At 37.6% G+C, this 25440-nt stretch overlaps 2 protein-coding genes across 6 annotated transcripts in view; one reads left to right on the top strand and one right to left on the bottom strand.

Moving 5' to 3' along the window:
* nt5e (5'-nucleotidase, ecto (CD73)) overlaps nt 1-4518 on the top strand; it is a 38153-nt gene extending 33635 nt beyond the window's left edge. Inside the window, exons 6-9 of the mRNA XM_056247569.1 lie at nt 671-779; nt 1243-1392; nt 1546-1746; nt 3981-4518. Of these exons, the coding sequence (XP_056103544.1) occupies nt 671-779; nt 1243-1392; nt 1546-1746; nt 3981-4141 (621 nt within the window). The 3' untranslated portion in view covers nt 4142-4518. The remainder of the gene's footprint in view (nt 1-670; nt 780-1242; nt 1393-1545; nt 1747-3980) is intronic.
* Nucleotides 4519-5651: 1133 nt separating this feature from the next.
* snx14 (sorting nexin 14) overlaps nt 5652-25440 on the bottom strand; it is a 67782-nt gene continuing 47993 nt past the window's right edge. For 4 of the 5 annotated variants that reach the window (XM_056247110.1, XM_056247317.1, XM_056247255.1 and 1 more), the window contains 8 exons: nt 19117-19157; nt 15805-15924; nt 14411-14534; nt 9463-9627; nt 8113-8208; nt 5980-6071; nt 5820-5876; nt 5652-5730 (listed from right to left, as the gene is read on the bottom strand). In XM_056247110.1, coding sequence (XP_056103085.1) covers nt 5689-5730; nt 5820-5876; nt 5980-6071; nt 8113-8208; nt 9463-9627; nt 14411-14534; nt 15805-15924; nt 19117-19157 — 737 coding nt within the window. In that variant the 3' untranslated portion in view covers nt 5652-5688. The remainder of the gene's footprint in view (nt 5731-5819; nt 5877-5979; nt 6072-8112; nt 8209-9462; nt 9628-14410; nt 14535-15804; nt 15925-19116; nt 19158-25440) is intronic. The other variant, XM_056247192.1, reaches the window with a different exon arrangement.

Here is a 25440-nt window from a genome sequence, read left to right as displayed (position 1 = left end):
CACCTAAATCATCTCATCAGCTTGTTAGTAGAGACTCCAAAACCAGAAATATATGGGCCAGATAAAGGAGATATCCAAAATGTGCACTGTTGGTGTGCCTCCAGGAGCAGGGTTGGGAAACACTGCGCTAATCAGCCAACCACTGAGCTGAACAAGAACCCTGCCAGCAACATGCAGCTTTAAAATAAGATAACATAAAAAACTGAAACGCCAGACATGCTAAAACTTCACACACATTCTTCAGTATGCACTGCAGTGACAAACCATGTGGTTTTTTGAATGGTATTAACATTTGTCTTGTCTGACCACCTGTGATTAGATCACTGGACACAGTTGTTCCTATCAGGTGCAAAAAGACACACATTGTAAAACAATCTTTGTACCTGAAACAGTTGAATAAAAAATGTGACAAAAAAAAAGCTTAAAACCAAAATGCCCAGCTCTAAAACCACAAACAACGGCCTCAAAGGTAAATATTGAAACTAAGAACCCAAAGAGCAAAATTTGAACCAGTGGAAAAGTGAAAATAGAAATTCAAAGTAAATGGTAAGTTAGAGTCCTTTCAGCCTTAAACAGAACTGATATTCTATTGAAGGTAAAACAAAGCGATAGATTTGCTGTTAATCTTGCCCTTAAACCCATAGGATTACCCTCTTTGCTTGTATTTCAGGTCCATACTAATATCAAACATGCTGATGAAACCCGGTGGAACCATGTCAGCTCTTGTATTCTGAACGGTGGAGGCATTCGATCAGCTATTGATGAGCGAAACAGAAATGGTATGGTCATTCTAGCCTGGGAAAACCCAGACAACTTCCGGCAAATTTAGATTTGCTCTGAAAGTTAGTCTGGCAAAGAGCTCATTCAAGCTCATTTCCAATCCGCCGAAATCGCGGCACCAATCAGAAGCGTTGGGGCGGGCTTTACACGATGACGACAGCGCTGGGATTTTGAAGCAGATTTTGTAGCCTACATTACAAAGATGGATGCCGCCGTCGAACATCACTCGTTCCAATCAGCTATTGCGTCTGTTTTAAGCCATTTAAACGTTTCCTTTTAGTTAAAAACCGAGCAAAGAACAACACTCGGAGATGTGTCTCCGCCGCTCTGCATACGTCATCTCCTTCATCGCTCTGATTGGTTTTAGCTCTATCCGCGACGTCCGTTGGTGACGCCCCTCTGGAAATGATTTGCAAATAAGAAATAATATTGAAACAGTCCTAATGCGTGTTTCGATTGAAGGTTCCATCACCATGGAGGACCTGATCTCGGTGTTGCCGTTTGGGGGCACATTTGACCTGGTCCAAATGAATGGATCTGCTCTGCGAGAGGTCTTTGAGCACTCAGTTCACAGATACGGACAAAGCACTGGAGAATTCCTACAGGTGTCAGGTATTGTTACCGTACATTGTGAACTTCTTGTAAACTCTTAACATTTGAGCACTGGAATACCATTGTCAAGTGCTCAAAATGACATATAAACACCACAATGACTGGTGCGTTAATTAAGATGAAGCAATAGAACTGTTTATAATTCCTCCGCAGGTTTTCAGCTGGTGTATGATATATCAAAACTGCCTGGAAACCGTGTTAAAAGTGTGAACGTGCTCTGCACTGAGTGTCGAGTGCCCCGTTATGAACCGCTCAACCCCAAGAAGGTGTATAAAGTGGTGCTGCCCTCTTACCTAGTGGACGGAGGAGATGGATACTCTATGATCAAAGACCAGAAACTCAAACATGACAGTGGTAAGTCCCCATGTATGCTTATACCATGGTCTGTCTGAATACTCGATTCTGATTGGCTGAAAGGCGTGCAATAAAACCGTCTAATGCACAGGTAGTTCAAGTCACCATTCTATATTAATGTGCTGTTTTCATTGAAGCACACACATACGTCACTCACACACTTTGCACACACACAAACATTCATGAGCACAGAAACTTACCAACGCTGTCCCGTGACTTTTAGTAATTAAATAGCTTTGCTACTGAATTGCTACATTATATTTCTCAGCAACGAGGGGGTTACATCGCTGGTTTTGAAGTAATTAAACTCACAGCTTCATTGCTAATAGAGTGAGACGCTAAACAGATGCGGGTACGAATCTCTCTCTCTCTCTTGATAAGTGTTCGTTCGTTGGCCAGAGGAGAACTGAGACTGAGTCTGGTTTCTCGCAACGTTTTTTTCTCCATTCTGTCGCCTGATGGAGTTTTGGTTCCTCGCCTCTGTTGCCTTTTTCAGCTTTGTGGCTTGCTTAGTTGGGGACATTAAATTTAACATTTATTTTAATATTCAACAATAATATTGATCTGCCTGTATATTGACACTACTAAACTGTATGAGAACTGAACTGAGCTGGACGATGACATCACAGTTTTCTCCAGAGCGGCTACATCTATATATATAAATGAACTAAATTAATAACTTTACAACAAAAATGAAACATCACTGAACTTACTTAAGCTGGACTGTGACACTATTTTCTTCTAGAAACAAACTTTGTTGCATTATTTTCCTGTTATCTCTGTAAAGCTGCTTTGAAACACTCTGTATTGTAAAAAGCGCCATATAAATAAATGTGACTTGACTTAATCTTACGCACCACTCTAGTGCTAGATCTAACGAGCCGTAACTGAAGAAAATAACCGCCAATTTTACCCTTCCGGTCAAATATTGCCCTGCAAACATCAATAACAGCTTTAAGTTGTAAATGCTGTCAAAAGACTGTGGTATAATTGGGATAATCTACAGCTAGCTGTGCATTAAGTAAGGGATAAAGTACATCCAGCCGGTTGTTATCTCAGAATAAACCCCGACAGGGTGATCAGGACTTGATCAGGTCTTCCATCAGCCTGAAGGAGTTTATCCTGATATAACAACCGCCTGGATGTACTTTATCCCGCTTATCAAACGGCTACTTGCCACAAGTAAAAAATTAGACACGAAATATTGATCTAAGACTCAATATTTTATTAGGTCTTTAAAGGGTAGCTCAACCATTGGTCAGAGCGTGATTCGTCCCACTGGCAATATTTGAAAAATGCTGGAAAAGTGCGGAGCTGACGGGCGGCGTGCACCTGAGACCCGTGTCTCTCTGTAGGCAAGGGCCCGGGGAGCTGGTGCCTGCACACGGCACACGGCAGCACAACTTCCAATAGGAAAATTCAACTGCAGTAGCCACCGTTCAACCTGAAGAGGGCAGTACTCAAACGTTTTTACACCATATATTGTAGAATTAAAACACTTTGTATTTACTCGAATCAATGAACAGCACTAATAAAGCCCCAGTCTTACAGATCATTAACTAAAAAAAGTTGTTATAGGGTTTAGTTACCCTTTAAACGCAAAGCTTTCGCGGAGAGAGCAGTTGCTAGAGCGGCAAGTTCAAAATAGATGGACATTTAAGGGATACGGTATACAGTCATACCACTTATTACACAGCATTTCACCACATAAATAATTATGGAGATAAGAGATATTGATTTGAGATTAAACTGTTTTAAAATCGTACCTGTTTGTTATCCTATAATCCAACAGTGTACAAAACAATAGTCACAAAATGGCTGCCGCTGCGTTTGTATGAAACAAGAGAGGGCGAGTCCACGATGCTGGATGACATAAATAACTGTACACAAAATATTGAGTTTTATTAGCTCACCAAACGCAAAACTTTCACGAAGAAAAAACGTTCAAGTGTAAAGCGCTGCTGACTTCAGGGAGCCGGATGAGCCTGTGTTTCTGTTTTTAGCGATTGTTATTTAGGAATAACACACCGCTGGATGGCGCGATTGACCAATCAGAATCAAGTATTCCACAGAGCCATGTAATAAATGATTTTAATCCACTTTGCCTTCAGGTCGTACATTAAAATCGTTTATTGCACAGCTAGCCGTGGATTATCCCTTACATATATGCAGATTTAACTGCATATTTTATCATATATTTAGTATTACAATGTACTATGTACTGTATTCCACAGGCGACCTGGATATCGCAGTTGTTGCCAGCTACATCTCAGAGAGAAAGAGAGTTCATCCAGTTGTGGAAGGACGTATTCAGTTTTCCAGCTCTTGCATTGGACATCGAGGATACATGCCCATCATTCTGCTGGTGTGGGCTCTCTGGGTCATGATTGTTTAGCCAGTCAGATTACTTCCAATGCACTTGTGTAACAACATGTAGCGTCAGAGGAAAACAAGAAACCTTTAACCCAAAGACTAGTTGCCTTCATAGAAGTAAACGGTTCAGATTAACTGACAATTAACACTGTGATCTAGTAAGGATAAAGGAACGGCACTCGTCTTGTTGCACGAGTTGATATTAGAGCAATACAGAGATCTTCTATACAGGCATTTACTACACCTCTTCATAGATAAAAGTCACAGAATCCATAAGAGGGTATACTATGAGAAATCTCAACAAGAAATGTTCAGGTCATTTATCAACCCAGAATGATTTTTTGCTTAAACATACCTATTTTAAGTCCATTAAGATATTTTTGTGATGATATTTATGACGATTCAAATTCTCATTATTACAATGTGAAAATAAAACTACGGTGTAAAGCAGAAATACATAATGGTAGTGTGATTTAATTCATGCTGACTTTCTTAGCCGGATGTTTTTTATTGTTTTGTATTTCAGTAATACATTTTACACAATTAATACAGTTTTGTTTTTAACTCTTTCCCCGCCAACGTTTTTTTAAAAAGAGGTTAAAATTTCCATGGCCTCCCCAAATATTTTGTTGTATGAATATCTGAACATGCAATATATCAAAAAGAAAGAACAGAGCCTCTTCTTTAAAAAAAATATTCTAGCTTCATGCAGTCTTTTTTTTTTTATCAGCACTTGAATATGGGTAAGTTTCATAAAAAAAGCAACTTTTTGAGCAAAAAGCTGAGATCGCATTTGTTTTCCAAAGACTACAACGTGCATAAGATGGTTTAATCGCTTGTTTCTGCTTCTTTTTTGTTCTTTTCTGTACTCTTATAACGTATACCATATAACAGTGATGACCTGTACATATTTTCTTGAGATTCTTCTCGGGTAGAGCTTTATATATATATAAATATATATATATATATATGATTACAATTAATTAGCACAACTTGTGAAGATTATAGATGGTGATCTGTGATTTCTTGTTTGTTTGGCAAGAAATCACCACTCTCTTTTCTTAGAGTTGCTATTCTTGTTCCTATAAAGCATTTATTTAAACTACAGTAGAACATATATATTAAAAAACAAATTCATTCATTCATTCTAATACATATGACCAGGGACAAAAGAGTTGGATATATTACATTTTTATTTACCGAGAGCAAAGCCAGAACATTTACAAAACCCTTTTCCCCAGGACTTTTATTTCTCACACAGCTTTTAACTGTATGACACATATGAAATGTCTCAATTATATTTTGAATATTTTTTTTTTTTTACTTGTTTCTGTATTTTGTCTTAGAATGTAAAATGGTCTGAAGGATGTTTTCATACTGATAATGACATTATGTGGGTTGAAGTAGATTTATACTTGATTTAAACTCCTGATGTTGTAATGCTGTTACAATTTAAACAAGAATGGAAAAATAAGGCAGGGATCCAATGATACAATGAAATAATCAAATAATAAATAATTGTCTTTTAGTAGTGCAATAAAATGCTGATGTCGAGACATTGATAATGTTTTACATCCATCTAGTGGAGACGGAGAGACCTGGCTTCTGATTCTACAAAACACAAAACAGCAGAAGCTCCATTAATAAACATCATGAGCCGCTCTGTGTCAGAGCGTGACTATGGTTCAGAAGAGCGTTACCTTACTGAGCTCTGGGAATAACTCCTGGAGAGCGATGTCAAGCAGCGCATACGTCATCTGTCCGCAAACCAGAGGAAAGAGAAACGGCACAATTAGCAGAAAGTGGGAGCATTTGAGGAAATGACATCAGTACGTTAGATAAGCATCTGGCAGTTCGTACCTGTTTGTTTAGCAGTGGCTGCTGAATGGCATCGAACAGCATCTTGACGCCTTCATACTTTCCTTCCTCACCGATACATTTCCCGACTAGATCTGAGAAAAAGCACACACCAGTTAGGGATTATATGGATCAAATTAAATGATATGCTGATTAATCCATATTTAAATCATAGCAATATTTGCAGAAATATGTGTTTTCTGCTCCCTTTTAAACGTTGACTCTCCTAACTAAACTACATGGTTAGTTGCATTTTTTATTTGTATTTATCACTGGTACAAATAAACCTTCAAATGACAACATAACCATAAATCTGCTGCATCTCGACAAGCAGGTCTAGCTTTTTGTTGTTTTTGGGCTCTACTAGAATAGGTTTTCATGCTTGAATGTTCAAAAATACAATTTTTTTAATATATTTGACCGTGTTGCAGCACCTCTCTTCCCAGTCTGTCAGAAACGTTTCCCGAAAGCATCGTTAGCCAACTATGGTATCAAGTTCCATCGTTATCAACATAAGCCGAGGTTCCACCGCAGGAACTTTCCCAAGGAAATAGGAACTTAGGGTGGGACTCGGTGTGTTTCCACCGCAGGAACCAGGGTCTAAATGAAAGGGTCTAAATGAAGTTCTGGGTAGAAAATTCCCCCTCTGAGAGTCCCTGCTTGCAAGGTAGTACTTTTTCAAAGCTCAGGAACTTTTGGGGGTGGGACTTGGGCACTGATTGGTTGAGTTCATGCCGCATTTTGATTGGTTGACTCCACACAGCATTTCATTTCAACTGGGAGGAGGAGTCACGCGCAGTCCTACATCACCGGACTAATTTGCCTAATCTTCACGGTACTTTAGACCGCGATGGAAACGCAGTCAGCAACAGCTCTCGGGGAAATTGTTCCGGGTAATTTCGGTGGAAATGTGGCTATAGTTGAATGATTTGACATTTCCTGAAACCATAGTTCCAACGAACATTCGCAAACAGCATCGCAAACTTACATGGTTGAAAGTACAACTCGAGCTGTGCTTAGAAGCATTCTTGTTAAATGACATGTGGACTTAAAGAGATCGTGCTCTTGGGAACAATAGGCAAGCTAACATTCAGTACATTCTATATCTTTCTTTCTATTTAAATTATATATATACACATTTTAATAAAAAAAAAATTTAAGAGTAAAATGTGCAAGGGAACTCCGGAATATGACGTATGAGGGATCCCGCGTGAATCAAACGTCAAATAAAGCAAAATGACATGGAACAAAAACAGCGAAGTAGTCATTAGGTGGCATGTTCGTTGAATAGATTTAAAAGCAGAAGTTATTACTCCACCTGCAAGTGACGTCATTAATGACAGTCCTATATTGTTGAACCAATGTGGTTCAAAGACAGAGATGGGACCATGTTACTACAGTTTTAGGAAACAGTCGTGACTAGTTGGTGTCCAACGATGCATCGCACTATGGTAGTTAATCAGTGAGTTACATCGTTGTACGGGAAACGCAACCCTGTTTAGTTCCTGTCTCTTCGAAGCCCCTCCTTCTGAAAAGCACAATGTGCTCTGATTGGTCGGCTGGATCAGTGTGTTGTGATTGGTCAACTGCTTCGAGCGTGTTACGGAAATGTCACACCCCTTACCATAACCGCGAGTTTCAGCACACTACTAAGGCTACTAAACTGTCAGTCCAAATCCGATTATTTATGTATCCGATTGGAATCTAATCCAAAATTATTGATGTCCACACTGTGTATCGCAACTGTTCCGATCCGATTTGTGTGTCCCGTGCCGCTCTTTCGTTTTCCGAAATATTTGCATTGGTTTCTATGGCAATGACGTTGTGATGGTATGCATACGTGGAAAAACAACAACCGCAACATGGAGGGGTTTGCAATATAGATGTTGTCTTATTTACAGTATGATAATGTGTATCTGCCACGCTGGACTACTGCGTCTAATGAAGCAGCAGCAGAAACATAGAGATCTCTTGGCAAAGTAACTGGTGTAGCTTCCGTGATTCAACCATAACGGGGAAAAGCTTAATTTTCAAATCTCCAAAGATGAACATGTAAAAAAAAAAAAAAGAATAATAGGCTTTTTTTAAACACGGTATGTCACAAACAAATGATAACTGCGAGGAACTATGTGGTACCTGGTAGGTATTTCATCATCTCCTCAAAGGTCTTCTTGGCTCGTCTCTGTTTTTCCTCAGGAGAGCGTTCCTCTGTGCTCTCACAGAAAATAGCATCTGCAGTATTGATAATCTGATCAGTTGAAGTACACAAATCTACCCATGATCAACAGTACAGTACAATGACTAACTGCTTCTGGAGGTACACCAACACTGCACATTCCTAATTTCTAATAAAACACACTTGATTAACCTTATCAGTGGTTTGTTTGTAGAGACTGCACTGCCTTCCACTTGAAATGATACCTTTTCTCACAGCACTTGATATAATTAAACTTATTAATTTGATGGTGGATCCAGAAAGGTTCAAACGACAATCACCAGTGACAAAGGGAGACTCACCCGGTGTAAAATGCAAAAGACTTCGGACTTCAGAGTGACTACAGAAAAAAAGAGACTGCAACCGGCACATGCGAAAACAAGGATAAATATCTGAAGGGCTTTAAATGTAGTCACGCAATGCTGATGTTGTTAACATTAACAATTTGCAAACAAAGGATAATTTGCTCGGTTTGACGTGATACAAGCGATCGTTAGATTTAATCAGCGTGATTTACTGCAATACTTTTTTTCCCTGAGTTGGTCAGAACAAAAGTGGATTTTTATTTTTATTTTCAGATGTCATTTCAGGGTCAAAATTCTTATGTTGGTCATACTTCCAAAAAGTATAATCTGTGATTCTGAATGCCAGTATCCACACCGGCACAGCGACTGACAGCTGCACTCTCCTCAAAACATCGGATTCATCCGCGCTGTGCCGTGCCGAGGTACAACTCACGTAAAGTTGATAATTTCGCGAATAACTGCAATAGAAACAGAACAGAAATGGCGACAAAGAGGAAAAACTACGGACTGCAACTTTAAAGGTTTATTATTTTATCTGTTTTGTTGTTGTTGTTTTTTTTCATAGTGTGATTTTTGGTGAATTGTATTGAATCCAATTCATAAAATAAAAAAATAAAAAATCTGTCAAAACCAGAAACTTCTTTTGCCCACTTACAGTCGAACAAACTTCCAAACATGTTGATAGTAATTCCCCTGAGGGAAAGTGCAAAGGGAAGTTAGAAAGTGGATGTTGAAAGTTAAGTGGACGCTGTCCTGAAATGCATGGGTCAGATAAGGTACTGATGGTGTGGCTCCAGGAACTAACTAACGCCATTCTGTCTGTCTGTTCGGGTAGAAGTTCTGGTTTAATGTTGTTCATGACGCGTTTAGGCAATATTTTTTTTGTAGGTTTTAGATACAGGTATTACAGTATGCATTGAAAACTTGAAGAAATGCGTTTATATAGGTGGACTTAAGCATACAAACCTCGCAACAGAGTGATGAGGGAGACGAGGCGATGCTCTTGCATGAGCTGGTCTAATTTGGACTGTAAATAATGCCCTATGCACGCCTCTAGAGTCCTCTTCAAGAGAATACGACATCCACTCAGAAAGTGATGCAGCCAATCAGGCATGCGAAACACCACACGACCTGTGGCAAAAAACAGCAGCATGAAATTATCCATTAACAACTGCGACATACTGGTGATTACCAAAAGAAGATAACTTGACTCGTCCCTCAGTGCTTAAAGAATTAAAGGGGTCATGACATGGATTTTTATTATTATTTTAATGTTTCTTGAGGTTCACTTATAATGTTAATTTAGTGATGTGTAAAAAAAATATTTTCAACCCTCTTTCTGAAAGGATCCATTTTTAAGGGGAGGTTCCTTTCATGCTGAGATCCTTCTGAAGTCTGTACAGAGACAAGCTGTTTAAACGACGCCTCAAAGCGAAAGTTCTCGACAGATTCAAGCATGTGGAGTATGTCAGAAACTGAACAATCATCTGTATACTGTATCAGTGTAGACAGCGTCAGTGATTATAAACTGAACACACACCTGTATACTGTATCAGTGTAGACAGCGTCAGTCATTATAATCTGAACACACATCTGTATACTGTATCAGTGTAAACAGCGTCAGTCATTATAATCTGAACACACATCTGTATACTGTATCAGTGTAGACAGCGTCAGTCATTATAAACTGAACACACATCTGTATACTGTATCAGTGTAGACAGCGTCAGTCATTATAATCTGAACACACATCTGTATACTGTATCAGTGTAGACAGCGTCAGTCATTATAATCTGAACACACATCTGTATACTGTATCAGTGTAGACAGCGTCAGTCATTATAATCTGAACACACATCTGTATACTGTATCAGTGTAGACAGCGTCAGTCATTATAAACTGAACACACATCTGTATACTGTATCAGTGTAAACAGCGTCAGTCATTATAATCTGAACACACATCTGTATACTGTATCAGTGTAGACAGCGTCAGTCATTATAATCTGAACACACATCTGTATACTGTATCAGTGTAGACAGCGTCAGTCATTATAATCTGAACACACATCTGTATACTGTATCAGTGTAGACAGCGTCAGTCATTATAATCTGAACACACATCTGTATACTGTATCAGTGTAGACAGCGTCAGTCATTATAATCTGAACACACATCTGTATACTGTATCAGTGTAGACAGCGTCAGTCATTATAAACTGAACACACATCTGTATACTGTATCAGTGTAGACAGCTTCAGTCATTATAATCTGAACACACATCTGTATACTGTATCAGTGTAGACAGCGTCAGTCATTATAATCTGAACACACATCTGTATACTGTATCAGTGTAGACAGCGTCAGTCATTATAAACTGAACACACATCTGTATACTGTATCAGTGTAGACAGCGTCAGTGATTATAATCTGAACACACATCTGTATACTGTATCAGTGTAGACAGCGTCAGTCTTTATAATCTGAACACACATCTGTATACTGTATCAGTGTAGACAGCGTCAGTGATTATAAACTGAACACACATCTGTATACTGTATCAGTGTAGACAGCGTCAGTCATTATAATCTGAACACACATCTGTATACTGTATCAGTGTAGACAGCGTCAGTGATTATAAACTGAACACACATCTGTATACTGTATCAGTGTAGACAGCGTCAGTCTTTATAATCTGAACACACATCTGTATACTGTATCAGTGTAGACAGCGTCAGTCATTATAATCTGAACACACATCTGTATACTGTATCAGTGTAGACAGCGTCAGTGATTATAAACTGAACAACACATCTGTATACTGTATCAGTGTAGACAGCGTCAGTGATTATAAACTGAACACACATCTGTATACTGTATCAGTGTAGACAGCGTCAGTCATTATAATCTGAACACACATCTGTATACTGTATCAGTGTAGACAGCGTCAGTGATTATAAACTGAACACACATCTGTATACTGTATCAGTGTAGACAGCGTCAGTCACTATAAACTGAACACACATCTGTATACTGTATCAGTGTAGACAGCGTCAGTGATTATAAACTGAACACACATCTGTATACTGTATCAGTGTAGACAGCGTCAGTCACTATAAACTGAACACACATCTGTATACTGTATCAGTGTAGACAGCGTCAGTGATTATAATCTGAACACACATCTGTATACTGTATCAGTGTAGACAGCGTCAGTCATTATAATCTGAACACACATCTGTATACTGTATCACTGTAGACAGCGTCAGTCTTTATAATCTGAACACACATCTGTATACTGTATCAGTGTAGACAGCGTCAGTCATTATAATCTGAACACACATCTGTATACTGTATCAGCCTAGACAGCGTCAATCATTATAATCTGAACACACATCTGTATACTGTATCAGTGTAGACAGCGTCAATCACTATAAACTGAACACACATCTGTATACTGTATCAGTGTAGACAGCGTCAGTGATTATAATCTGAACACACATCTGTATACTGTATCAGTGTAAACAGCCTCAGTCATTATAATCTGAACACACATCTGTATACTGTATCAGTGTAGACAGCGTCAATCACTATAAACTGAACACACATCTGTATACTGTATCAGTGTAGACAGCATCAGTCATTATAAACTGAACACACATCTGTATGCTGTATCAGTGTAGACAGCGTCAGTCATTATAATCTGAACACACATCTGTATACTGTATCAGTGTAGACAGCGTCAGTCATTATAAACTGAACACACATCTGTATACTGTATCAGTGTAGACAGCGTCAGTCATTATAATCTGAACACACATCTTTATACTGTATCAGTGTAGACAGCATCAGTCATTATAAACTGAACACACATCTGTATGCTGTATCAGTGTAGACAGCGTCAGTCATTATAATCTGAACACACATCTGTATACTGTATCAGTGTAGACAGCGTCAGTCACTATAATCTGAACACACATCTGTATACTGTATCAGTGTAGACAGCGTCAGTCATTATAATCTGAACACACATCTGTATACTGTATCAGTGTAGACAGCGTCAGTCATTATAATCTGAACACACATCTGTATGCTGTATCAGTGTAGACAGCGTCAGTCATTATAATCTGAACACACATCTGTATACTGTATCAGTGTAGACAGCGTCAGTCTTTATAATCTGAACACACATCTGTATACTGTATCAGTGTAGACAGCGTCAGTCTTTATAAACTGAACACACATCTGTATACTGTATCAGTGTAGACAGCGTCAGTCATTATAATCTGAACACACATCTGTATACTGTATCAGTGTAGACAGCGTCAGTGATTATAATCTGAACACACATCTGTATACTGTATCAGTGTAGACAGCGTCAGTCATTATAATCTGAACACACATCTGTATACTGTATCAGTGTAAACAGCCTCAGTCATTATAATCTGAACACACATCTGTATACTGTATCACTGTAGACAGCGTCAGTCATTATAATCTGAACACACATCTGTATACTGTATCAGTGTAGACAGCGTCAGTCATTATAATCTGAACACACATCTGTATACTGTATCAGTGTAGACAGCGTCAGTCATTATAATCTGAACACACATCTGTATACTGTATCAGTGTAAACAGCCTCAGTCATTATAATCTGAACACACATCTGTATACTGTATCACTGTAGACAGCATCAGTCACTATAATCTGAACACACATCTGTATACTGTATCAGTGTAAACAGCCTCAGTCATTATAATCTGAACACACATCTGTATACTGTATCACTGTAGACAGCGTCAGTCATTATAATCTGAACACACATCTGTATACTGTATCAGTGTAGACAGCGTCAGTCATTATAATCTGAACACACATCTGTATACTGTATCAGTGTAGACAGCGTCAGTCATTATAATCTGAACACACATCTGTATACTGTATCAGTGTAGACAGCGTCAGTCATTATAATCTGAACACACATCTGTATACTGTATCAGTGTAGACAGCATCAGTCATTATAAACTGAACACACATCTGTATACTGTATCAGTGTAGACAGCGTCAGTCACTATAAACTGAACACACATCTGTATGCTGTATCAGTGTAGACAGCGTCAGTCATTATAATCTGAACACACATCTGTATACTGTATCAGTGTAGACAGCGTCAGTCATTATAATCTGAACACACATCTGTATACTGTATCGGTGTAGACAGCATCAGTGATTATAATGGCTTCTATTTGCTTTTGACACGACGCTCACATCCAGTGTAGGCAAATATCAGCAGTGAAGCACCTGAACGCCAGTGGGCGGGGCCTGCGGTGTGATGATGCATCAGTATTCGCCGATGTCTTGCTCTGGAGGCAGTCATATGCACATGTATTTTCCCATGTGACATCACAGATCCCGCAATATCCAAACGAGCTGTTTTTGGAGCTTGATTAAATAAATGCTTTGTTTATAATGAGAAGGATGTTTTAATGTTACAAAGACCTCTTGTATGTCAAAAGATCAAGGCAAACTTGATTTCTCATGTCATGACCCCTTTAAAAAGTTTCACGTCTCATTTGGTTTCTACATATGTGATTAACCAATGCCATCTTGAGTCTGTTATTCACACAAAGCTATCATGCGTCTTCAAGAGACTTGGAGAAAAGTCATATGGACTACTTTTAATACACTTTCATGATCCAAACATGGTCACTATGAACTGATACTTTTTTTGTTTTTTGTTAAAAAAAATTATAATAACATCAAACAGGTGAATACATTTTCATTAGTTGTCGAACTACTCAAAGGATGTGTATACCTTCTGTATTTGCTCATCAAATGTTTTACACAATATAAGAGTTTTTTTTATCGTTTGGATGAATAAACTCAAGTTTGTTTGAATTACATACACTCACCTATGAACATCATATAGTCATATGAACCATCAACCTCCATCAGCTCCATGAAGTAGTTCTGGTTGTGTTTTCTCTCTACGCCTTCAGGCAGATTGGCATTGTTTCTGTACACCTCATTGAACAGCTAAAATGACATGAGGAGAAATTGTATTTATTATATTAAAGATACACAGACAATATGACAGTATGATTTCTTTATTTACTCATTTTAAATGATTTGTGATCAGTAAATGGATGTCCAAGAAGACTATTCCTTGTTTATTGAAGAATACAGTTTATATAGTGAATCTTTCAATGAAAGTGTACCAGTGACCTGTACAAAACAAGGTTTAGCCCAAATAATATTTCAACTTCACCTTCAGATATTTCAAATTTGTAATATGTCACTTTCTTGTAATAATTAATAATGTAATAATAATGTAATAATGTAATAATTCTTGTAAAATCATTTTGTTCTTATCAATTATAAGGCTAGAACAAATATTACCAATACTTAGAAAATCTAAGAATAACCATTTCAAATTGCATGAATAATTTTACTGTAGTAATGTAAAGATTTAATTGAGACTTAAATTTGCCTTTCTTAAACTTGGTACACAACTCCAGTGATCGTCTATTAAAAGGACAGATAATTATGTAAAACTGGGCTTTTAAGCAGCTGTTCAGAATTTGTGTAGAGTATACATGTGCTACAATGGTATAAATGGTTAAATGTATTTTTTATAGTGATAAAGCAGCCAGAAAAGTATTTTCGTTCACATATATATATATATATATATATATATATATATATATATATATATATATATATATATATATATATATATATATATATATATTGAAATTAAAAATATATACTTTAGTTTTATTATAGTTTATAGTTTGATTATAGTATTACATTTTTTTATATTTTTAGTTTTCATGCTAATTAGTCTTTTTTTTATTTTGTGCTTTAGTCATTTTATTAGTTTCTTTTTAAAATATTGCTTTTTAGGTTTAGTTTATTTTTATTTCAGTTTTAGTTAGGTAGTTGTAGATTTATTTATTTGTTGTTAATAATTTTAGTGTTTCAACGTAAACTTATTTCAATTTATTGCCATGGAAACATTTCTAATGTTCATTTAATTGAAATTTTTCAACTAATATTTATTTTCTTTTATTTCAGCTTCATTTCAATGAACAGTTTTAAATCCAGATCATTTTAGCTTTAGTAAACAACAATAACCCTGCTTCATACAGCGTCTTTTTCGGCATTAAAAATACAATGTTCCACAGAAACTTTTTGTTCACAAATAACACATTTTCCAGAAAATGATCCACATATTCAATACTTAATAGAACTTAAGGGGTTATGGAAATACTTTTTTTTTTTTTTTTTTGAGTAGCAAGCGTACCTTTTTATTATTTTCTGCAGTGGGGCTGAGGATGGTGAGCTCAGGCCTGCTGGGTTTGGGTTTAGGAGATTCACAGGAACTGAAGAAAGACTGGATAAATGGCTCCAGGTTTTGCCCTTTCTACAGAAATCAGCGAGAATAGACATCATGGAGTCATATGAAAATCATTCTACGCTTGTCAAATTTTGTGAAAAAAAGTTCTTCATCAGAAGATAGATGTGTGTGAAATTTTATTTACTTCATTGTTTCCTCGTCACATTTGTAACCGAACTAACACATTAAGACAAATACTAGTAGATCTACATTTTAAATATCAAAACAAAGAGAAATGAATGCAAAGTGTATAATTTTTGCATCACCAATCAGAATTACACAAATAATGACTGTTGTCAAACAGGTTACCGGAACGTCCCAAGACTTTCATTAGGTCAAACAAGACAGTCCTGCCCCAATAAAGTAATAAAGAAATTAGAATAATAAGCAAGCCTGAAAGTGTACATCTGGAAAAAGAGAACATTTGGACATAATGACAGCACTCAATGGTACAGTCCTGTTCCAAGGGATGAGTATCGTTAAGGTTTTAACAGAATTACTACTCTTAGCGATCCGGTACTTTATCGGTATTCTTATCGATCTTTTTGTTATATTTATTATTAAAAAAAGAAAAGAAACAAATTAAGAACATAATTAACATTGCTTTATATTCTGAAATGTAAAATCTTTTTGTAAATGCACCAGTGTGCAGGCATTTTTTGTGTATACAATAAGAACACAGAAACAAAGTACAAACAAATGGTCAAATAAATACAAAAAATATACAATAAACCAAATGATACGGCCTACAATACTATATATAATACTATATATGGCCTACAAGATAAATCTAATAAGGTAATCAAATAACACTTCATAGTTTTCGCTGTATAAATTGATATTAATGCTAAGTTATGCATTCAAGAGCTGTTAGTAATTTTCTCTTTGCCTTTTGTTGTTTGATTCACATTAATGGCGCAATCGTCAGCAGGTTTATTAGGCCACTGCCACTTTAAGACCGAAGGCAGATAATATACATCATATTTTCTCCCAACTATTTACACCCATTTAAGACATAAACTGTATTTAAGTAAATAATCTCAGAGCCGGTCATTTTGAAATATGCGAGTGTTTATTTGTTCGTTTAGACGTGCACACGAAGCTAGTGAGAAGTATAATTTGCTTATAGTTGCTGTCAGCTTCGGAACGCGCACACATAAACCGACTTGAAGTTGGAAACAGTGTCTCTTGCGCAGATTCTTGTGCTTTTAATAGCTCTTTTTATTAGCAAACACGTCCCGCCATTTAGCAACAGTTAAAACCGCATTTTACAGCAATCACCAATTGTGCGGATTCTGACGTTAAGTTTGAGTTTTAGGGAGGAACGAATGCGCACCGCTGTGAAGGGAAGGAAGTTGTGCTAGACAAAACGCGGCTAGTTTTTAATAGTTTTCCCTCAAATATCTTCTGTTTATAATCCTTGGAAGCCAAAATAAAATTAGATTAACATCACAGGCCTAAAGTGTAACTATACGTTTGAATGTTTATTTCTCTCTGTCATCGTCAGTTATTAAGCAGGGACTTTCGTGTTGTGTGCGCTGTGGCTCGGCGTGAGAGATCGGTCTCTTCTGGATTGCGAATAGCAAAAATGCATCACAGACGAATGGTTTAATATTATCGCAAAGCCTATAGAAATGTCTGGTAAGATAGAATTTACAAGATAACGTCTATATATAGCAATAATAAATAGTATAGTATTTTCTTAATTTCTCTAGTACCGACAGCAGAACCGGTAACGTCGGAGCTTATCAATACTGCCTTAAACCTTACCTTCTTTCTTAGGCAAGTAAGAACAGGTAAGTGCACGTATGACCGTTTATGTGACAATGGTAACATAAAAGACAAGTTGGACAGCTTTCCTGAACAGGCAGGGATATGTGTCAGTTTAACACGGATTCACTACCCCACATTAAGAACTTCAGGAAGGCAACACCCGGAAAACTAACTTGTGTCAAACGTTATTAGCACCCAGCTAAACATGAACATCGAACCAGTTAGTCAACTGCACCACTGGCACACACTTCTGAGGAGGCTTTTGACACTGACATGGAGGCTGAAGTTAGAGTTTACCATTCAGAATCGTAATTAGTCGTAATCGTAAACGACTTTAAGAATTGGTTTAGGAATCGGTTTAAAAATCGTAAACCATGTATCCCAATCGTGATTAGTTATTATTGAAGTTAACTGGCATTGCATTTTTGAGTTAACTATTGGCAATATTTTAGAAAGGCCATATTTCCGACAACTAGCCTAAACAAAGCTGTTTATATGAACGGAATGAATCGGCCAAATCCGATTGAGATTTAATTTGGAATGTAAGGGCTGGTTTAAACCCTTTTAATCTCTTCGATAGGACTTGTAAACACTGGATCGCATTGAAAACTGAAACTGGAAAGTTCTGTGCGTGTGCAATGGTGTACAGTAGAGATGGTGTAATGAGGTATGACGCACAGAACGAGCTGTTGTTGTTGAATATGGTGTTATAAATGACTGTCTAAAATTCTTCCACTAATGTGAAGTGGTGAAGGACAACATTGTCCCACAGGTTCTTGCATCAGGTTCTCATCCACAGACGCCTTGTTTTGGCCACGGGAAGATGCATTTTACTGCTGGATAAATATATGCAGCACAGCAAAAAGCTTGATGTGCTCGTCGTCTCATAATTAGGACCCAAAATAGATAAATATTAAGTCTGCTTTTTAAAAAGAAAAGTAGCAATGGTCGGAGGATAGTTTGCGTGTGCCAACAGCAGGAAACTCAGCACATTCGTTCAGTGAGCACATGTCAAAGATAAAAACCCGATGTGAAGCGTGTGATATAAAAGCACACACATAACCCGATCACTTTATTCAGCGTTCATGTAAACTGTTCGGATTCATCAATCGGAATGATTTTCGTGCGTTTGAAACAAAAAGTGTCCACGTAAAGGTAACTAATGACTATTTGGGAATAACATGACCCAAGTACGAAGTGAAGTAGCCAAAAAAGTTGTTTCAGAAGTTTTCTTTTCTTTGTGGACCGGTTCTGCTTAGCCCGTCCTGTGCAGGGCTCACACCAGCTATAGTCGGCATGGCAGATGTGCACACAAACAAAGGCTGCTAAAGACCAGCTGGACACCATACTTTTGGAGAAATGTGAAACGATGAACTGTTCAAAAGACTAGGAATTTCATTGTGCTTTACAGTGGAAATTCACAGAATATAAAATACAAATTCTTACCTCTTTCATTAGTTTTCCTGGCACAGACTTAAATATCTTCCCTGCAGAGAAAAACAAAAAATTCAATCAAGTGAATAAATTGAATTCAGAGTCCACTTTTCCTATGTTTTATAGACTTTCCAGTGTTTACAGTTTTTGGCCTCGGTTTGTTAAACTTCCCCCTAATTCTAAGTATTACACTTTGGGACTCCCTCCGTAATTCCTAACAGATGCTGTCAAGTTGTGTCAGACTGGATAAGGAAAGCATGTGGGATTGAAGTTAAAGTAATTGAGCTGAGTTTCTCACGGACAGGAATTAAAGAACCGAGAATCACTGTGTGTTATATATCACTGTCAAGCACTGCAGAAAACCTCCTCTTGAGCAGTGTGTTGGGCTAGCCCTCAACGGCCCACAGCTGCTGAAAGTACACTGAAAACCCCTTGTTGCAGCATTTTCACAATATTGACCCAATAGGGATATATGTGGCGGAAGCAGAATACCTTATTCGGAAAGGCTCGGATAATGGCTTCGAAACAAATAATTCTGCTGAACAACAGAAACAAATATTCGGCTGGATAACAGATGAGCCAGGGGAAAACATAAACAACCACACAGTTGTTGTCTCAAACACTGTTTAACTCATGTTGTCTAAATGATTCATGGGCTTCCTGAAAACTCTCCAAACACATTCCTTTCCCCCACGACTGACTGTTATCTAGCAAGACTACGACCCAACTTCACCAGCCTGGACAACTTTCAATGCAAAGCCGTTTTTGTGCATGATAGTTGGTGCCGGATGACCGGAGCACCAGAGGATGATTAGGACCCAAAGGAAACCCCATCACTGGCATAACGGACAGGATTCTGACACCAGTTGACCCATTACGCTTACCCTGAAATTTTGGGTAAGCTGATCTAGTTGGCTCTGTTGCTGCTTTAATATCCCCTTTAACTCAACCAATTCTAGAGGCATAACACTAGGAATGACAATGCAGAACGACTGCAGTCTACTTACCCATACTGCCTCAAATTCCCGGTAACGCTTCCTTTTACAGTCCTGTTACCCATGTACTTACTATGTACTTATTATAGTAATTATAATTACTGGGTAATAACTAGGTACTAACCCTGAACCTACCCCTAACCCATGTACTTACCTTATATTAGCCAGTACTAGGTAAGTACACTGCAAGTACACGTAAGTACTGTAAAAGGAAGCGTTACCAAATTCCCAATAGGAACATTTAACAAGTTGCACACAGATGTATTACATACAAATAGCTTAAGCTCCCTACGAAGAGCACAAATACAAACATTCTCCACAGACTGATCACACAGAAGTGTGTCTACATTGTGTAATTAGGGGCATTTTTTAAACTTTCTCCATTAAACCAAGAAATGCATGTAAGAACTCCTGCAATGTCAGTAAAACATGCAAACATTGTACGTTTAGAGGTACAGCAGTTCCCTTAAAGGAACAACTTTATACCTTATCCACTACTAAAGACAACCTTTGTCTTTAGGATTTATTTGATAGGGTTACTAAAGTAATGACAAAAAGGGAGCTTCAACAAGTTCAGACATTTCCCAAAAGCAGCAATGACTTTATGAATTTCTTTACAAGACTGATCCTATTTTTATAACAATGCAACCGACATCTACGGCATTGCATCAGATAGTGTAGTGTAAATCCCCATGAGGAACAATTCCAATCATAGTTGCTATGGGAGAGGAAGAATAAAAAAAAATTGTCCCAAAAATTGTTTCCATTTGAATTAAGATTATTTTTCTTACTCCATTAGCAGATGATTTTTCTTGTTTTGTTTTGTTTTGTTTTTCAGAAAACAAGATTATTAGTATTTATTTATTTTTGCCATTACTTATCTGTGTAAATGCCTCTAGATTTAAGAATTTTTAGATATTTGGACTGGAAACAAGACAAAAATACTAAGTAAGAAAAACATTTTTGCAGTGTATAATTGTGCAATGACAAAATGCGCAATGACCTTCCTGTTGATTTCCAAAGAAGAAAGCCTCCAATAATGGTTTGCATGAACATAATGATAATGTTCACATAATGATAACAATGTTCTTGCAAGATAGTCATTTTTACAGGATCCTCCCTTTCATCCTTTCATCCAGAGAACGACATGTACATCTCCACCTAGTTTCCTCCAGTAATGGTAAAAGTCGTGGGGCTTCATTAATCAACAGGGCGTACGCACAGATGTGTGTGTAATGAGTGCGTAAGAACAGTTTCACAAAAAGTGTAGCATCTACCAACTTGAACTTACATGTAGGAATGTGTGTAAATATAAGCACAACTGTGCTGCCGCGTGTTTCCTGTGTCCTTTAAATACAAATTTAATGCAAATACTCATTAGTAATGTCATTGTTCAAGCTATACATTTGCATAATTGGTGTGGAAAGCTATAAAAGACTGCTGGGAAGTAATTTGAAATGTAGCTATAGTGTCAAGGCTGATCTCACTTTGCTGTTTTTTGTCTACTCCAGTCCAGTAGCAGATATTTCCCATTTGTATGTTGTGACCTTTTTTTGTGGCAGCCGTTTTAAGGTCAAACCCTTTCTTTTTTATTCCTGGCGGTGTTTTTTCCTCTGACCCAACAGAATTAACAGCAGCCGTTTTTTTCTCCCATGTACAGTTTTTCTTTTGTTTATGCCTGAAGTGACTGGCTCAAATAACACTTTGTGGTTTTCTTCCCCTTGGCTCACCAGCACTTCTGTTTCTGAGAAGTTTCTCTTTTCCGCCCTCTTTGCCATGATTTTGGTGAATGCATTCTCGTGATTTATAAAGGGAGGTGTTGTGACTGTATATGGTTCATTGGAGACGTTTCTGAATGCAAATGAACATAAACGTGAACGAGCACGGTGCTTAAGAAAATGTGGGATTTATCAACAATGATTTCTTGTAGAAATATAGAACCTTTTCTACGCACTGTTGATAAATGAGGCTCCTGGGGCCTGATGTATAATGGTGTGTTCACACCGAACGCGAATAGAGCGTCAAATACGCGTCTATCGCGTCTAGTTAGACGCTTGAACATTCGCTCGAGTTCAAATTTTTAAACTTGCGCAGAAGACATTTGCGGCAAACGCGTCGCCCAATTCGCGTCATTCGCAACGCCCGGTGCGAATGATGCGTCTATTCGCGTCTTTGCATTGACTTTGTATGTAATCTACTCGCGCAAATAATTAAATTCGCATTCGGTGTAAACACACCATAAATGTTGCGTAAGCAAAAAAATGCATTGAAATGTGCGTACACAATTTTCCACGCACATAAGGATTTAGAAAAAATAAACTAGGCATAAAAATGAGCGCACCGTACGGACACTCTAGACCGCACGTACACACTCTTTTACTGGAGTGAGCGAAGTAAACAGAATGATTTAAACTGCTTTACATCTGATATACACATTTACATTAAAGTGCCCCTATTATGCTCCTAATGCTCCATAAGTTTCCTAATGTTGTTTTGGAGTCTCCTACAACAGGTTTACATGCATCAAAGGTCAAAAAACTGTTTCATTTCCTCATATTTTGCACATTTTCAATGATTCTCAAGCGATCTCTCCAAATCCCTCCTTTCCGCGAGCTACTCTGCTCTGATTGGCCAGACAGCTCAGTCTGTTGTGATTGGTCTACCGTGTACAGTGTGTCGAAAACAAAAACACCCATTGCCATAACGTCAGCTCTGCTTGTCCTGAGGCTTCCTACACCGTAAACTAAACACAGTAACGAACAATGACGTCGATTTTACCATATCAATACGAGCGCGAGTCCAATAACAAAACATCGGATAATCTGCATTAATACACACAGTTTTAGGTAATAGTGGCCCACAGCTGATCAGCAGAAGTATTTCAGTAAGACAGTAATAATGTGAGTTAGCCAGAAGCAGGAGTATATATAACATCAATATAAAATCAAAACTAAGTATTTTGAACACCATCTTTCAAGAGAAAACGGTTTGCGAATCCCACATTTAACTCCGAGATTTGAAGCAATCGTCAGTAAAATAAAATAAAGGGAACACAGCAAAAGTTTAGGATCACACTGCTGTGATATCGTGGTAAAGATGAACTTCAACCACTGATTCTTCTTGAAAAAAACTTCACATTGTAGAGCACAGTGTCTTCTCGACATGATGCTGTCCAGCATCCACAGGAATCAGCTGCAGTGTTTGAGGTTCAAGTTTTCCCTGGTGTCTGCGCGCGCATTAAGTGGGCTGGGAATATGCTAATGCCTCGTCTTGACGTCACGACGAAACGGCTTATCACTCGTTTGAAAACCGATTCATTTCTTTGACTCCGAGTCGACTCTTACTTTTGAAAGACAATAACTTTATATACGGTGTACTTTCAGATTTAAAACTTTGCAGGATGTTCTCATTCACTTAGAGCTATGCTACACACTACATGAAAGCTCATTTTCAAAACTCCATAATAGGGGCACTTTAAGTATGCCACTCTCATTAAATGGAGTTAAGCACTGAAATTCCATGAAGCAATTATCCAGAAGTTAGGCTATAATATTTTTTTATTTTAATTTAAATATTTCTAGTGGATGCGCTGCTTTTGCATTTATGCATTTGGCAGAGGCTTTTATCCAAAGCGACTTACATTGCATTTTAAGCTACACATTTACATTCTTATCAGTTCTTGCTTTCCCTGGGAATTGAACCCATGACCTTGGCGTTGCAAGTGCCAACGCTCTGCTGTTCGAGCTACAGGAAAGCACTTTTCCTGTGGAATGCACTTTTGAACACTTTTCCTGTGGAATGCTGTGTTTTAATGCTTTAACTACAGCGATGATGTGCACTTACTTGGTCTAAGAGATATGGCTTAGCAACATACACAGAAAGCCTCTGCTCACGCAGGTGCTGTTGGTGTCGTCCGCAGACAGACAGGAGCCCAGTGGTAACCTTTTTCCGGCTCTTCCCAATCTAATGAAAAATACTGTTGTATTTGAAGGATAGAATTTGAAGGAAACGGTAATATATGTGTGGTCGATTTGGTTTGACACACACTGTGTTTAATAACACACCATGAGACTGGGACTCTGAGCGCTGTGCATCCTTTTTTACTGAACTCACACAGGCATGAGCCATCAACAGATGATCAGTCTAACACATAAGTCAACTTAATCAAACAAAGAGTGTGTCAAACCAAATATGCACATTTTTTATGTTTTGTCAGTGACGCGCTGAGTCAGACAATTATTTACACTGTTAAAAAAAAAGGCCTATCCGTTTCCATTAAAAATATATAAACCATCGTAAAATATGTTTACCTTATAGGCAAAATTGCATAAATTTGATTTGCTTAAAGCAATTAAAATTAGCCGACTATTTGGCCAGTGGAAAATATTGAGAATAACTGAAAACTTTCTCTGAAATGTATTGTATACGATATTGATTTATTTATTCTAAAACAAGGCAAGGATACTAAATGATTTTTTAGTAATGTAATGTGACGGCACATCCTTATCTCATATTTTCCTAATGTCTTGTGTTTAACATGGTATCACGTGGATGGGAATCTGCAGGGAAATGATATGCAGATGACATTATGCATAGTAAAACGAGGCGTTGTAAGCACCATATATGCTTATTTCGGGGTGTACGTACAATCCTCCGCTGACTGGGTTTTATAAAGGGAATTTTGTGCAGGTTCTGGCATAAGCATGGTTTTATTAATCTGAAAACTTTTAGGATGAAATCTACAGAAGAAGCTACGTGGTGCCAGTGATTGTCAGTCAGGTTGCCACTACTGGCCTAATAATGGTTATAAATTACATTCTCGGATGTCATGCCATGTTGTTGACATCAAATTAGTTTTTATTTCTGCTAAAAAAATAAAATAATCAAAGATTACATATAAATAGAAACAATTCATGATCCTTGAGTTTGACCTATCCTGGACATAAATGTGTGGTAACACCAGACACTATTTATTCTACTGGTCAAACTGGTTTTAGAAGAATCCAGAATGAATCAAATTTGAACATGTATTTGCCAGGCAAAAGGACACACAACAATTAAAAAGAATAAAAAATGATGAATTAAAATTGGTTACACAACTGATCAACACGAATCATAAAACACTATTTAAGAATAAGTCTTTCAGGGTGAGTAATTTTGTGTTGGGGTGAATGAGTGGGCAGAGAAGATTGGGCAAATGGCTTTCTGTGTCCTTGCTTTTTATTTTTTCATTTCTTCTTCAGGAATGTAGATGTATTGTTTTATTGCATACCGGTATTTATTGTCTGTTCCATTTAGAGTTACTGACCTCAGAGTAATTAGGCTAACACACACACACTAT

Source organism: Rhinichthys klamathensis, unplaced genomic scaffold (assembly GCF_029890125.1).
Source record: "Rhinichthys klamathensis goyatoka isolate OS25496 unplaced genomic scaffold, OSU_Roscu_1.1 h1tg000001l_1, whole genome shotgun sequence".
In the NCBI taxonomy this organism is placed as follows: domain Eukaryota; kingdom Metazoa; phylum Chordata; class Actinopteri; order Cypriniformes; family Leuciscidae; genus Rhinichthys; species Rhinichthys klamathensis.
The sequence above is the reverse complement of the archived record's forward strand: the minus strand, read 5'-3'. Positions and strand labels throughout refer to the sequence as shown.